At 42.2% G+C, this 16,121-nt stretch overlaps 1 protein-coding gene and 1 long non-coding RNA gene across 2 annotated transcripts; both read left to right on the top strand.

Moving 5' to 3' along the window:
• The first annotated feature begins 1,309 nt into the window (after nt 1-1,309).
• LOC116927519 lies at nt 1,310-1,718 on the top strand. The gene is made up of 2 exons (XR_006649182.1): nt 1,310-1,488; nt 1,555-1,718. It is a non-coding gene; the product is annotated as an uncharacterized LOC116927519 (long non-coding RNA).
• Nucleotides 1,719-1,838: 120 nt separating this feature from the next.
• Nucleotides 1,839-2,684, top strand: LOC123466376 (the record flags this gene model as incomplete). Its single annotated transcript, XM_045176168.1, has 1 exon — nt 1,839-2,684. A coding segment is annotated over one exon (846 nt), but the record flags the coding sequence as incomplete, so codon positions are not given.
• Between the last annotated feature and the right edge of the window lie 13,437 nt (nt 2,685-16,121).

Raw genomic sequence — 16,121 nt, 5'->3', positions numbered from 1 at the left:
GCAAATGATATTTGGAGGAGATGTCATTTCAGATAAAAACTTTGCAAACTCGGTTCCGTTTGAGTTAAGGGATCTTGCATTCCATTGGAGTATCCGGATTGGAGTCTTGGGGTTGTTAAAAGAGAAAGCTGTAGATCTGGTCATCATGTGGCGTCTTTTGTCTGGCTGGTTTGTGCACTGGCGATGCTACCTGCAACGGGATCGTCTTCTTTCTTTCTTTTGTTCTTTTTTTTCTTTTTGTTCTTTTTCTTCTTTTCTGGTGTTCTTTGGATTCCTTTAGTGAAGGGAGCAGGTGTAATTTCCTCTTCCTCGACATCGTCGCTGTCGCTGCTTTGGTCGTCTTTGCTGCTGTCGCTGTTGACACTGCTTTCGTTTGTCAACAGAGCTTTGGCTGCTCCGGCGAGGGTTTTTAGGTGTTGGTTGTTGGTGTATGCACTCAGGATGTCCATGAGTTGCGCCATTATCTTCATGAAGGCTTCCAGCTTTTTTTCTACACTGGACAATTTATCTTTTCTCCCTTTTTGCTGTGCCACCTTTTGGAGGGGCTCGGTTGTTTGTGCATTTTTGTGAATTGTTTTCTGTCATTTCCACTTCATATATATACCTTTTTAAAACACTTACCTCATATGTCGCCATCCAATAAAAATCAAACGGATATAAAGCGGAAGCAGGACCCCCGGGAGTGATCCCACTCGATCGGTGTTCCTTTCTGCTGTCGTTTTTTCCCCGACTGTAAACAATGCGTCTCCAGGGACCATAGTGTTCTTCCGTACCACATTGCTCTTTCTGGCCATAAGGCCGGAAAGAGACACGACCCGGCCGTTCTCCGGAGAAACTTCGCCGATCAAGTAGGAGAGAAAATAGGTGTTAAATTTCTTTATTCCTTCCTGGATGGCTCTGGTTTCACGACGAATACGACCTGTATAGTACGCTTTAATATTCTAAAAACCAAAACAAAAATAAAATATTGATTAGAATTAAATTAAATCTAAATTGAAGATAGACCCTGAGCGGATGCTGAGTTGCAAGTTCTCGCATTGATCCCAATTGCGTATTGTCGGATTCGTCCCATCTTTTCCTCTCGTAAAAACCGGTTGTTTGTTTCCTGTGTTATTATTAGAAGGAATTGAAACTTTATTTTAATTTTAAAGTGTACGTTAATTTTTTGGTGATTTAATAAAATTTTTTTCAACCAACATCTTCGTTTCTTTTTTTAAAAATAAATTTTTAGAGAACTGTGTTTACATGTAAAAGCAGACGCTTCTGCAATTTTTTCCCTTTGTTTGATCAAACGTCAGTTCGTAAAGTTCAAAATACTTGACAGTTTCATCGTGGGTTTCCGAATACCAAAAGTTAATGCACGTTGTACACCTTCTAATAAAGAGAAACAACAAAGAAGAAGAGTGGCTTGACTTAAGGTGCAGAAGTTGAATTTATATTTGCCACCTAATTTGGAGATTTTAGTTTTTGGGAAGCATTTCATAAATGGTAACTGCAAAAGCAACTTATCGTGTACATACAACACCATTTAGTTGTACCTATATCTATATTTAGGGAAACCTAGCAATAATGCAGACGAGACTCATCCAGATTGGTTACCCAGTATTGATGTTGGTGGACAAACTTCAACCAAAACAAGTAGTAGATACATACGGAGGCAAAAAAGAGATTTGTTGAAAACTTGTATTGGTGAAAAAATGACACCGGACTTAATACAGGTAACTCATTATTTTAGTTTCATCGTGACATTTTCTAACACTGAATTTCATGCAAGAAATAAAAACATCACCAAACATTAAAGAAGAATCTGTTGCTGAAGTTTTCAATGTTTAGTACTTTCTGATATTTTTGATGCTTTACATCCTGCTTTACATCATGATCCCAGATTCAAAATTTCACTTAAAGAACAATTCATTTTAACTCTTATGAAGCTTAGATTAAATTTGGGAAACAAAGACCTTGCTTACAGATTTGACATTCATCGTACAACAGTAAAACGTTACATTGAGAAATTTATAGATGTAATGTACGTTCGTCTTCCACCTGCTTTATTGCTTTGGCCTGATAGTAAGGCATATAAACTTACAATGCCACTGTCTTTCAGAAAACATTATCCGAATTGTATCGCTATACTAGACTGTTTTGAGATTAACTGCGAGATGCATTCAAACATCATTGATAAGGCTTCATGTTATTCCAAATATAAGTCTCATCATACCGCAAAATATATGGTGAGCATGACCCCACAGGGATCAATTAACTTTTGTTCCAAAGGATTCGGTGGCCGCAGCACAGATGTAGAAGTTGTAAGGCAATCTGGATTTGTCAAATATGTAAAAGAAGGAGATCAAGTAATGGAAGATCATGGATTTTTGATAGGTGAAGAAATCGAGGCACTTGGCGCTACATTAGTAACTCCTGCTTTTAAGGGACTTAGACCGCAGCTAGAAGGGTCTGAGACAGAATTTTCGCGGATCATTTCTAATGAGAGAATACACATTGAGAGAGGAATAGGTAACTTAAGGAAAAAGTATACAATCCTTCGTGGTCCAATAAAGATTCCTGAAATGAATATTGATTTTAATAGAAATGCGTTCATTGATAAAATTGTTGTTGTATGCTGTTGCCTTATGAACGCTATGCCATCGATAGTACCGCCCTCGGTTGTATTTAATTACATGTAATGAATAACCATATCAAATTACACATTCTTTGCGCTGAGGACCTTACGTTTTCCACCCAAAGCTTTCTTAGTACTGGGGACGTTGTTCTCGCTATTCATTTTTACCTTTTTTAAAGCATTTGTACACGTTTTACACATCCAATTGTTACTAAATCGTTTTCTTGGTGGGACTACACAACTTTTATGGAAGGTAGATATCAGGCAGGAACTATTACTACACGTAACAGTTTAATCGCGTTTTTTGTCATCTTGACAACAAATAAGATAACTTTGGTTTGCTCTTTGGTTTGCTAGCTCAACTTCCATTTCTGTCACTGATGGGACTTGAACGTTTAAATCACTTATGACTAGTTCAATATTAACGTTTTCTTTTAAACTTAGTTCACTTACATTGTTTGATTTAACGTAATGATCACAAAGTAATTGCGGTAACATAACTTAACTCATATATTTATGTGTTTTTGAGATTATTTCGTCCGCAACCACTTTGTCAAAAGGAATGCTGATAACACAAATGTCTTTTTCTATGAACATCATGAAAATTCCATAAGTACAATCACAAGCAATCATTTGCTGTTGAATCTGATAAAAGTACGGATTGTTTTTTTTAAAGAAGAATGCTTCCTCCTCACAGTCGTACATCCAACAAAAATCATTGTTATCTAAAGTAACCTGACTTAATGAAGCAGCATTACGATGTTTCCATGAACACTTTACTTCTACCACACAACGACCGTGGCATTCACAGAAGAACAAGCTGTCAGGGGATGCTGCCATTCCCAGAAAACTAGTCGACAATATTAATCCACATTTCGTCACGGTAAATGATGGGTGGAGATTTCGTTCACGCATCCAGCATATTCCTTTCTTAAGGCACTTGGTTTCATTTTCAATGCCATACCTAGATAAATAGAGATTTTTTATTTATACACTAGAACCAAATACACAAAGAATTACAAATACCTTGTTGCCTCAGTTGAAAAAATGTTGTCAGCAGGATAACGAATTGATTTTAGGAGCGACGTAGATGGTTTCACAATGTTCGTGTGGCAAATGGTATGGGACTTCGATGCAGTGCAAAGTCTAGATCGATAGATGTTCCACAACTTAGCTTTGGTTTGTCCTTTAGTTAGTTTTTGCACAGATTCTGATTGGTTTGCTGTAACTGTAAGCAGGTCAGTTTGAAGAAGTCTATCGATCTCTGCTAGCACTGTTTCAAATGGTTTGTTTAAAAAGGCAGCGTTAAAGATTTCTGTGATGGGAGTCGGAAGATCTGGTAGAACGCAGCAAATTCATCAAGGACGTACAACTGGACTGCGCGCTGAGAAACCAGCTTACTGTGAAAAGAAGAAATTTCTTCTTATGTAATTTCCGGAATCGTTGTGGTGGATATCATTTTCATCTTTTTATTCTTATTAAATTCTTCTTCGTCTGTGTTTTTCTATTGTGAAGTATTCAGTTGACATAGCTGGTGGATGAGCCCCTAAGAAAAGTCAAATTATAAGCGTATGTATAGTTTGATTTGTATATTCAACTTACTATGTGATGTTTTGTGTGGGTATCAAGCCACTTGTTTTCTTGAGCAGTACAAGGCACATTCATCGCATAGATGATGCTGTACATAAGTGCACCAACGTGTCAACAAACATTTCCTAGCCTAAATTATTTAAAATAGTGTGTTCAGAGTTGAAACTAGCTCACCGAAACGTGAGCTTAGCTCAAGCTCTCCGCTCACGGCCTAAAAGTGAGCGGAGCTCAAGCTCAAGCTCGCACAAAGAAGAATTGAGCTTCGCTCAAGCTCAAGTTCGCTCAAGCTCATTTCCAAGTTCTTTTTATTAATAGATTACCTTTGATAACTGACAATCAAAACGGTGTATTTTTTTCAGATTTGCTTTCACGAGAAAGTGGTCAATGCTCAATGGTCTAACATTGAATGAGAATGACAAATCTCAAATGGATAGACCGAGAAAAGTAATTAATAAAATACGCCAAGTTCGAATCATTGATCATTTTTGATGAGTCTTCGATGGAGAACTCTTCCATTTCCTAGATGACACACCGTTTTGTTTCATGAAGACGAGTTTATCGAAGTTGGAATCAGACAAATTACTTCGTTTCGGTACAAAGACGAGTCCTGCTGTACTAAAAAGTCGTTCGCATGCAGCGGAGGATGGTGACGCGCTGTTGAATTCCCTGAATATTAAAATTATGTTTAATTTCTTGTTACCAAAATGACGAATGTCACAAATAAATAAAAACTTGTTAGCAGGCAGACACTTACACAAAATTTTCTTAATGGTAGTAAAACGATCCAAACCTTTTGGAGGCTTTAAGAGATCCTTCGTTTAGAAAACGGTCTGCTTAAGCAACTAGTATAGGCTAGGCTATTAGCAAGTAGCACAGACAGCTTTCCACCTCCAAACGTGGAGACTTGTCTCATTTTTTCAACCACTTTCAATTTTGGCCGCTAGATGGCGCCACAAGCGTGAGCTTCCGCTCATGAGGCAAAAGCTCAAGCTCAAGCTCACACTTTTTCAAAAGAGCGAAGCTCAAGCTCAAAGCTCACAAAATGAGTGAGCTTTTGAGCTAAAGCTCAAGCTCTCGTGAAGCTCGTTTCAACTCTGAGTGTGTTACATGTTAGAAACCATTTTACGTTAAAATTTGTCTTACCCAGCTGTGCAAGGACAGTGAGCTGCAATGATAGATTTGTTGGGATGAATTGCAACCCACGGTGTAACTTCTTTTTCCTCAATGACTGTGAATGATGGACAGCAGCCTTTACTAAAACTTTGTCGTTAGGCAAATGGATTCCTGACAAGGCAGATACCCAGCCCCACTTGACATATTGCAGAGAATCAGACATAGTTTTGTGGGCATTAAGTTGCAATTCAGTGTCCCTACTTCTTCTTGCAATTAAGAAAACGTAAATGTCATGAACAGTTATGTTAGGCAGGAACTTTTCTAGCAAAGAAATTTGTTTTTGCCACATTTCGTTTGGAAGAACATAGGGGCAATCAATATTTAGGGTACACAACTTTTCCAAATAAATCTTTTTTCCTTTTCCACTAAACTTTCTGAGTAAGGAGAAAGTTTGAAAAGATTAAATGTATCACTAAGGGGAATATTCCCCACTGCCATGGCAGAGGCCATACCACATTGACTTCACTTTGTGGTGTTCAGTCCGTCAGCTGACAATTTCAATGTAAACACCATTCTTTAAAAATTTATTTTAAAAAATTGAGACGAAGATATTGGTAAAAAAAATTGTATTAAATCACCAAAAAATCAACGTACACTTTAAAATTAAAATAAAGTTTCAATTCCCGCTAATAATAACACAGGAAACAAACAACCGGTTTTTACGAGAGGAAAAGAAGGGATGAATCCGACAATACGCAATTGGGATCAATGCGAGAACTTGCAACTCAACATCCGCTCAGGGTCTATTGTAGACATTTACTTAATATCCAGCCAAAATTTGATCTGCCGGTAAAAGCGCAAGGGCGATTATTTCCTTCACGTACTTTGAAATAACTGGTCTGTTTTTATAAGCGATTTAGAGGCCATATTTTGTACTCTTCTCCATAAAGCCTAAGATATATAATTAGGCAATTAAAGACATTCATACAGACGAGCTATTTAAATTGATCCATGCCTGTGAATAATGAAAGAAACATCCGACAGCTTGACTACCAAGAAGTGCTGCAGTCAGTGACCCCTGAATTGCTGACTCGTAGTCGGACATCACTAGATCCACGCCAATGAAACGATCCGGATGTACCTCGTCAAATACATCAATAATCCTTTTCCATGACTGCATCATAGAGAGCTCGAGTTTTTCTGGTCATTAAAACATAGGCGAATGGGAAAACCTTGTATACAATTTAAATCCATTAGTGTTTTTTTTCTTTTCTATTATTTTTTCTATAAAACATACCAGGTTGAACTTGGTGATGTGCAACGTAAATAGCTGTTTGAAGAGACCAGGCAGGGTACGGAAAGTGGCATCGGCTTGTATCTCAGTGGCCTCGCTTAGCTTAGGTAACAGTTTAGGCGATAAGAAAACAAGCGCTTCTTCCCCATCAACGACCTTAACGTGACCTCGTAAAAATTCCCCTCCTTCGAATGCATCACTAGACAAAATAAAAAATATATACGTGTTTTCCAAACAAAAATATTTTTATCATATTACCAGTATTCAGGATACTCTTCGATTAAATGAGCAACCTCTTCAACCGTTGCTGGAATTGGTGGCTGCCGTCTACGTTTGGCTCGCTGCCGTCTACGTTTGGCTCGCTGCAACCTACGTTGCATAGCATCACCATATCCTATAGGAACGCCTGGGTACCTAAAATGATCAAAATCTTAATAACACGAATTGTTAGAATTAAGTGGTTTGGGTACTTACTCTCGATGAATGGCGTCAAAAACTATTTTTGGTCGTGTGCGATCAACTCCAACAGCGTCAACGCAAGCGTTGACTACAGTAAGCAATTTCTATTCTTCTGTTTCTGGAGGATGGTTATGATGATTGGTTCCATGCTGGCTAAACATTCCAGATTCCATTTCTGATTTGATTCGGGCCTTGCAACCACCATTTTCCTTCTTATGGTATTTCAGTGGTATATAACGAAAGTTGATCGACAAATAAACACATACAAATACGATTAAAATATAAAAATTTTTCTTACTAGCTTATTAAAATAATTATTACGTCCTCTTCTGCAGGTGATAAATGAACCCCTTTTCGGAATTGTAGCGAGTTCCGTTATACTTCACTCCTTTAACTGGCTCCACGGTAGGGTACTCGTCCTCTTCAAACAGCATGTTGATTTCGGTCCGAGAGATAGAAGACAGATCACATAGATGTGCAAGAAAAAAATGAATTGTTTTCTGGTTGGTTGGTTGGTTGGTTTTTTGGAGATGGGGTTTGACGTTTCCAGGCCGGCAGGCCTATTTACGCCACTTGCACATGCGTTTTAGGGAGAATGCTGGGCACCGGCTTTAGGGTTTTTGTTTCTCATGCTAGAAACCGAGTCGGGCTTTGATGCCTATGGCATTAAAGAAATCCAATACGGCTTCGAGAGTTACCTCCTCGTTGAAATTTAGCAGCTCTTGCAATGTGGGAGTGTTTTCGCTCACTTCGTACACCATTTCTTCTCGCTCCTTTGCGTACGCCGGGCAGGCCAGCAATACATGTTCGACATTTTCTTTTTCTTCGGCGTCACAGTTGCTGCAGAAACCGGTTGGATGTTTTTTACGTTTGAACAGACGATAGTTTAGTGGTAGCATGTCAAGGCGAATTTGCGATAAGAACACTTGCTCACTTCTTGACTGGCCGAACAGGGAGGCGAGTCTGGACACGTTTGGGCTGTGTCTGTTCATGAAACGTCCACATTCCGTTTTTGGCTTGTCCCAGAGGCCTTGCCATTCTTTCAGAAGGAGGTCTTCAGCGTTTTCACGGATGTCGTTTGTGTCTTTTCTGCAGCTGAGGCTGGGTTTTAGTTCCAGCCCATTTTTGGCAGCACGATCAGCTTGCTCGTTACCGGATATTCCACTGTGGCCTTTTACCCACGAAAAGCTGACAGTTGTGCCAGCTCTGGAGAGTGCTCGCCAGGTGTCCACGGTGCTTGTTTTGACACTGTTGTTTTCTTTACTTGAGGTGAGTTTTTGCAATGCCTTTTTGAGTCTGTTAGGACAACAAAGCTCCCCAGTGCTGCATGTGCTTCTGCCCACTTTACTGCCAGGTGTATTGCTACGAGTTCGCACTTTGCTGTCGCCAACCCGTCCACCAGACGCTTCTGCTCAACGATGTCTTTCTCTGGTACCACAAAGGCAACAGCACATCGCCCGTCTTTTGATTTTGCTGCATCTGTGTATATGTGGACCACTTTTTGCCATTTCAGGTCGTTTGGTGTGTACGTCGTGACTTCTGGAAGCAGAGCCTGCCATGGCGGGTGCTTACTGATGGATAATTTCTCGCCTGAGCTCGGATGATGATCCAAGGTGTTTGTCACGGACTCGACTCTGGAGAGGAAACACTGCTTGCCGTTTTTGAACCACTCTTCTTTTTCTGCTAGCAGGTCAGACTTCACCTCATAGCACCTTATATAATGATTGACGCTGGCGAGATTTCTCCTCAGGTACAAGGGCATTTCGCCCGTCTCTCGTAGCAGGGCCTCTGTTGCAGTGTCCCTTGGCGCACCCACCGCTGTTCTCAGCGCTTGTGCTTGGATTTTGTCCAGTTTTTTCTTTGTTGTGGTAGAGGCGGACTCGATGAGTTCTCCTCCATAGTCGAGTTTTGAGCGGATCAGGGCCTGGTAGATTTGTAGCATGGGCTTTGCGTGTGCGCCCCATTTCGTTCCAGATATGAGGCGAAGTAAATTTAAAATTTTTGAGCACTTGCTGACGACGTCGTCTATTTGTTTGCACCAATTTAGTTTGCTGTCTAGTGTCATGCCCAGTATTTTGATTGACTTTTGCACTTGGATGCTAGCTCCGTCTACTGTGATGCTCAAATTTTCGGGTATGTTCCGCTTGGAAAAAACTATTGCTCCGGTTTTTGCTGCCGAAACTAGGAAGCCCCATAGTCTGAGCTCGACGATAACATCTTGTGTGTCCTTTTCTACTTTCTTTCTCAGGAAGTATGTTTCGGTGCTTCTGCCAGAAGAAAATGTCATCGGCGTACATTCCCGACATACAGGAGCGGCGTTTCTTGGCAATGTCGTTAATGAGGATAATGAACAATAACGGGCTGATGACACTCCCTTGTGGTGTGCCGTTTAGGCAGGAGAAGAGCTCGGACCGAGTTCCATTTAACGATACTTGTGCTGTCCGATCGACCAAAAAGGAGGTAATCCACTTGAGCATGTTACCTCTTATGCCGAGCTTTTTGAGCTTGTAGATTAGTCCTTTTATCCAGATCATGTCGTAGGCTTTTTCAAGATCGAGCGTGACTGCCATCACATATCCTTTGTTGTTTAGGGCCGATTTGACCGAGTTTTCGAGCCTCACTATATTGTCCATAGTCCCTCTATTTCGTCGGAAACCACTTTGATTTGGGGCGAGGAGGAGATTTTTCTCAAGGTACCAAGAGAGTCTGGTCTTGATCATTCTCTCTAGGACTTTACATGGCACCGGGGTGAGCGAGATTGGCCGGTATGACTCCGGTTTCGATGCAGTTTTGTTTGGCTTCAACAATGGGATGATCAGCGAGTGCTTCCATCCTATCGGTAGCGTGCCTTGTATCCAGTACTCGTTGTACAGGACCAGTAGCGTACGTAGGGCTGTATCCGGTAAGTGACGTAGCATTGATAAAGATATTCGGTCGCTTCCCACTGCTGTATCTTTTGCTTCTTTTAGGGCGGTCGTCAGCTCTTGCATTGAGAAATTTGCATTCATTTCCGCGCCTCCTATCCGTCCTTCCGGCTCGTCCGCTTCACCATCTTCCATGGATTGTTCGGAGATTCGGCGGTGTTGGAGAAAAGATTCTGAAAGGTTGGTGTCGCTACTCACTGCTTTGTAATGTTTTGCAAATAGGTAGGCTTTTGCTGATGGCTCCGTAACACACGCCCCATTTTTGTCGAGTAGCACCGAGATCGGTTTTGTTTTGTTGTTTCGCCCCAGCATTTGGTTGGTTTTTTCCCAGAGATCACGGGACGTTGTGTTCTTGTTTATTGTACTACAGTGAGCTTGCCAGTGCTCTTTCTTTGCGTTTCGCATCACCGATCGGCTTTTGTTACGTAAGGTGCTGTATATTTTGTAGTCGTCTGGATTTCTTGATGCGTTTGCTCTCACCCAGGCCTTTTCTTTTTCTTTGATGGCGTCTGCACACGCTGTATTCCACCATGGGACGCCCGGCTTGTGGTGTCCTTGTCGCACGACTGGGATGTGGTTGCTGGCTGCTAGGATGATGGCGTGAGTCACATTGTCATTGAAAACATCAATATCGGTGGAGAAGAGGTCCATGTAGGATATGTCTGCGCACGTTTGAGCAAAGCCGACCCAGTCAGCTTTTTTAAAATTCCACCTTTTGTTGTTGCTGCGCTCCACGGGGACCGGTATGGCGATGTTTGTCATTACTGGGTGGTGATCGCTGCCGAACGTTGATTCAGATACAACCAACCAACTGCACTTTGCAGCAATATCTGGCGTTGTTATCGTCAAGTCTAGGACGGAGGATGCTCCTGAACTGGATCTGTACGTTATGTTCCCGTCGTTAAGTACAACTAGCCCGTTTTCTTCGATGAAAGATACAAGACTGAGCCCTTTGTGGTCGTTTTTCTTTCCTTCCCACATTTCGTGGTGGCTGTTGAAGTCTCCGCACAGTAAAGGAGTGGAGTCTGGGGGTAAATCTCTGAGGATATTTTCAAAAACTTGCACATCGTTCTCCTGACTTGAGTGGTAGATATTGCAAATGGAGATGCTTTTTCCGTCGGTGAAGACCTCTACTGCTACTACTTCTAGTGTGGATGGCGGCAGATCAATCTGTCGGAAAGGGGTGCCGATGGCGACAAAAGTCGCTACTCCTCCTCCAATCCTGTCTCTTCTGTCCGCTCTGATGTGATCGAAGCCGTCAATTTCGAACTCTTTAGACTCGTCTAGCCACGTCTCTTGAATGCAAATGATATTTGGAGGAGATGTCATTTCAGATAAAAACTTTGCAAACTCGGTTCCGTTTGAGTTAAGGGATCTTGCATTCCATTGGAGTATCCGGATTGGAGTCTTAGGGTTGTTAAAAGAGAAAGCTGTAGATCTGGTCATCATGTGGCGTCTTTTGTCTGGCTGGTTTGTGCACTGGCGATGCTACCTGCAACGGGATCGTCTTCTTTCTTTCTTTTGTTCTTTTTTTTCTTTTTGTTCTTTTTCTTCTTTTCTGGTGTTCTTTGGATTCCTTTAGTGAAGGGAGCAGGTGTAATTTCCTCTTCCTCGACATCGTCGCTGTCGCTGCTTTGGTCGTCTTTGCTGCTGTCGCTGTTGACACTGCTTTCGTTTGTCAACAGAGCTTTGGCTGCTCCGGCGAGGGTTTTTAGGTGTTGGTTGTTGGTGTATGCACTCAGGATGTCCATGAGTTGCGCCATTATCTTCATGAAGGCTTCCAGCTTTTTTTCTACACTGGACAATTTATCTTTTCTCCCTTTTTGCTGTGCCACCTTTTGGAGGGGCTCGGTTGTTTGTGCATTTTTGTGAATTGTTTTCTGTCATTTCCACTTCATATATATACCTTTTTAAAACACTTACCTCATATGTCGCCATCCAATAAAAATCAAACGGATATAAAGCGGAAGCAGGACCCCCGGGAGTGATCCCACTCGATCGGTGTTCCTTTCTGCTGTCGTTTTTTCCCCGACTGTAAACAATGCGTCTCCAGGGACCATAGTGTTCTTCCGTACCACATTGCTCTTTCTGGCCATAAGGCCGGTGGTTTGTCTCATGATTACCGTTAGTGTTACGTTTGGGGGGGGGGCTATAGTCCCGGAGGGCATTTGTTAGTATAAGTTTGGGGGGCAACAGTCGAGGGGGGCTATAGTCGACCACACGGGGGGGGGGGCATTAGTTAAAGGGGGCAATCGTCCACACGCCATTTATTTGAACTTTGATACCTACTTTTGAAGGTACCAGCTGATAGCCTATTTATGTAGTGCTTGTTATGTCTTTGGAGGAGTGTTTTAATTAATTTTCCAATTATGTGCCGTTGGTTTCCTCCAAATCCATTTTTTATTATTTTAATTCATGGCTGTAAGCGCAATAGCTCGTTTAGGAGTTCCGAACAAATTTCACCACTGATCAGTTTGCATTTTGATGCAGTGTCTATTAAAATACTGACGCTATCATCGGGATTTTCATGGTTGATCGATCTTCAGGGGGATTCTCTTGGATTGCTGTCGAGCGCCAATTTGTTATTCGAGCTTTCTTTATCATTTACTTGCGTGGTTGTGTTCTTACTAGTTGAGGAGAATGATGGTTGATATTGCTTTCGAACGTGTTTGTTTTCGCTTGTCGCATGTTTGTTACTGCCTGCCTTTTACTGCACAAAATTTTTCTTCAAACTGTGATCAATCGTGTCCACAACTGAACAATTGCTTTTGCCAGACATGCGTTTCCAGTATGAGACTATTGTCCAACACATTTATGACGACGCTTATATAGGGTTTCTTTCTTCTGTGTGCCCATGGCCTGCTCTTGAGTGCGTTTATACCCAAGATCTATGTAGCCTACTCATTCCAAACGCCTTGCCGAACAGGGGGCGCACAGTTCATAATGTTAGAAGAAAAACGGCCATTAGTCCTACCGTGATGATATAATGGTAGCAGGGGAAATAAGACTTGACATGATATAACTTGAAGAGACAGGATTTGTAGAAATGGGATTAGGCTACATTGTTTTTAAACGTTTTCGTGAAGCTAGTCTTATTTCTCGATGTTATGCATCCATTTCCTCCGGTTCACTTTTAAAATATGTTAGTTTATCATTCATTTCATAAGCTTGTCTTAAATAAACTGTTGGGTCTATTGTCTTTCAATGTTGAACTTATTGCAAAATACGACCAATAAAAAACATGAAAAGACTTGCCGATTGTTAACTGCATATTGCTAAGAAAAATGTATGGAAGATGAGAATTTGAATGGAATAGATTTAAATACCTGCACGGGTAATCGAACAACTGTAGACCACCTTTCCTGTTCTAGTTTCAGGTAGGCTAACTGAACAGCAAATTGCATGCGAAACATTACGCTTCGCCCCTAAGGGTGTAGACCTTTTATTTGCCAGCTCTTCAAAGACATTTACTTTTGACCTTGTTCCGCGCCACTATACAGTTCCGCGCCACCACAAGTGTTAGAAAATGCGCGGATACCCGTAAGCCTCCATGTAAATACCTCGCTGATTTGCGAGGTAAATACTGGGGATAGATTTTTTAATTTTTTTTTACAAATACATTTGTTGAAGATGTAATCGTGAAAAAAAAATCTGAACTGTACAAGCCTCCGCTGAGGCTGTACACCACTTTCCAGAAGTATTAGAAATTTTTTTTTTGTGTGGATCTCTTATGGCGGGATGGATTTTTCCGGCGGCAATATCTTTTGTTCCGATTAAGATACGGAGCCGGGGATTTTTTTACAAATTGCCCATTGGGCACTTTATTCCACGACCGTGATTCGATCATGATTCATGAACCCCTTCCCTATTTTTTTCGCCCGGGAAAAACGCGCATTCCATTCAAGGACTATTATTGTGTGTACAACGACACAGGGAAAAGGTAGTATGACTTTTTCCCACTGGGGGCGCATGGCGCGCAAAGGGTGCGCAACTCTTTCTTTGTCGCGGACACACATCCACGTGGCTGATTTGTATGTTGTATCTTAATCGGAACAAAAGATATGGCCGCCGGAAAAATCCATCCTGCCATAAGAGATCCACACAAAAAAAAAATTCTAATACTTCTGGAAAGTGGTGTACAGCCTCTGCGTAGGCTTGTACAGTTCAGATTTTTTTCACAAATACATCTTCGCTTTCCCTTTGGAAAACACAGCACAGCAAGTTGAAGAAAGGGAAGACGTAGTGGGAGACATCGAGGAAGGATTGGACGTTATCGGTAGAAGGGAAGTGGAAGATTGTCAAAGCGAGCAGTATAGCAGGTACTACTACCACCGTCGGTACTACTACGATGAGCCGGGCTCACCCGCCGAGGTGCAGCAGCCTTCCCCAAGTACGCACTCTCGCAAATCACGCTCCCGTTCACCGCCTAACAGTCATGACTGAAGAAAGCGCTTAGGAAAGCGTAAGCGCGATCTTTCTCCCGAGAGACGCTCAGTAAGACTGCAACAATTAGCTTCTCGTAAGGGCCTGACGGAGCCAGAGCAGTCCACTTCTGATTCTTTGGTTTTCCCAGGGAGACCAGAGGTATCGCCGACGGTAAGCAAGGTTGATGCTCTTGCCAAAGCCGTCGTGTCGAAGCAGGTGATACGAGACCTTACCAAGTGGATCTCAAATGGCCTATCCACGACAGAGTCTAAGATAATCCAAGGAGACTATAAGCTGGAGTTTGAGAAGGACTCGTTCAGCCTGAATCCCCCGGTCCTTGATAACTGGACGGCCCGCCGAGTAAAGAATGGCTCAAAACTAAAATCGGTTGAGGCGGCGGAGAAGTTGTGGCTGTCAGCGCAGTTTAAGGTAATGGACATAGCCACACCTTTAATTAGTTTGTATGCTAGTTTGCTGCAGTCGGGTGAACACCAAGAGGATGGTCCAGTCATTCAAGCATTGAAGGCAGCATTGCCGCAGTGGGCTAGAGCCTATTGTCATATCTCCCGCCGTCGCCGACATAATGTCCTTAGTGCCACGGTACCACGAACCGAACATCTGCTAGACGATCCCGACGCATTCTCTTCAAAAGAAACCCTGAAGAACCTTTTCGGTCAGAAGTTTCTAGAGACTATGCTTACGTCTGCGGTACAGGAGGAGACTTTGAACCGTATCGAGGCGTCAGCTAGATCATCGGTTGGGGGATCGCAAACGCGAAGGCCAAGAATCTCAAGCAGAGGTGGGCCGATTGGCAGTAGCAGAGCGGTACGTGGCAGTTTTAGCGGCAGGGACCAAACTCCATACACGCGTGAGACAAGGTTCGTTGTTACTCCATCTTTTCCTCATTTTCTACCTAAAAACCTAGCAGTTGGGGGTAGGTTGAAATATTTTGTCGGGGAATGGTCTGAAATTACATCAGATGAATAGATTCTGGACACCGTAGGCAATGGCCTAGTCCTTGAGTTTGTTACCCTTCCCGTTCAGGTCGGTACTTCTCCATCCATGGCGATGAATAACGAGATGTTGGAAGTATGTAGGGGGGAGGTAGAAAGCCTTTTGTTAAAACGAGCAATTTTTGAGTGTTTGAAGGTAGGCGAGGGGTTCTATAGTTCGATTTTTGTCAAACCAAAAAAAGCTGGGGGCTACAGACCGATTATTAATCTTAGAGCCCTAAACAATTTTGTGCGCTACGACCATTTCGAAATGGAAAATTTAGAGACAGTCAAGAGCGTTGTTAGGGCGGGGGACTGGCTAATGAAGCTAGACTTGAAGGGCGCTTACCTGACCGTTCCCATTCACCCGGAATACCAAAAATTTTTGTGTTTTTCGTGGGAGGGGAGATATTTTCAATTCTCTTGTCTGCCTTTTGGTTTGTCTTCCGCACCCCTAACATTTACGAAACTTTTGAAAGTAGCCGTGAGCTAATTGAGGGAAAGGGGGTTAAGAATAGTTGTCTATTTAGACGATTTCTTAATTCTGATCGGAGACAAAGAGGGCGCGTCGCATGATTTTCAAATGGTAGTGAACCTGGTATCGACTCTTGGTTTTACGGTTAATTGGGAAAAATCGTCGTCAATTCCCGAACAAAGCCTAGAATATCTGGAAATGATTGTTGATTCTAGTCGGTTATCGTTCA

This window comes from Daphnia magna, linkage group LG7 (genome assembly GCF_020631705.1).
Source record: "Daphnia magna isolate NIES linkage group LG7, ASM2063170v1.1, whole genome shotgun sequence".
Taxonomy (NCBI): Eukaryota; Metazoa; Arthropoda; class Branchiopoda; order Diplostraca; family Daphniidae; genus Daphnia; species Daphnia magna.
This window is presented reverse-complemented; position numbering and strand designations above follow the sequence as displayed.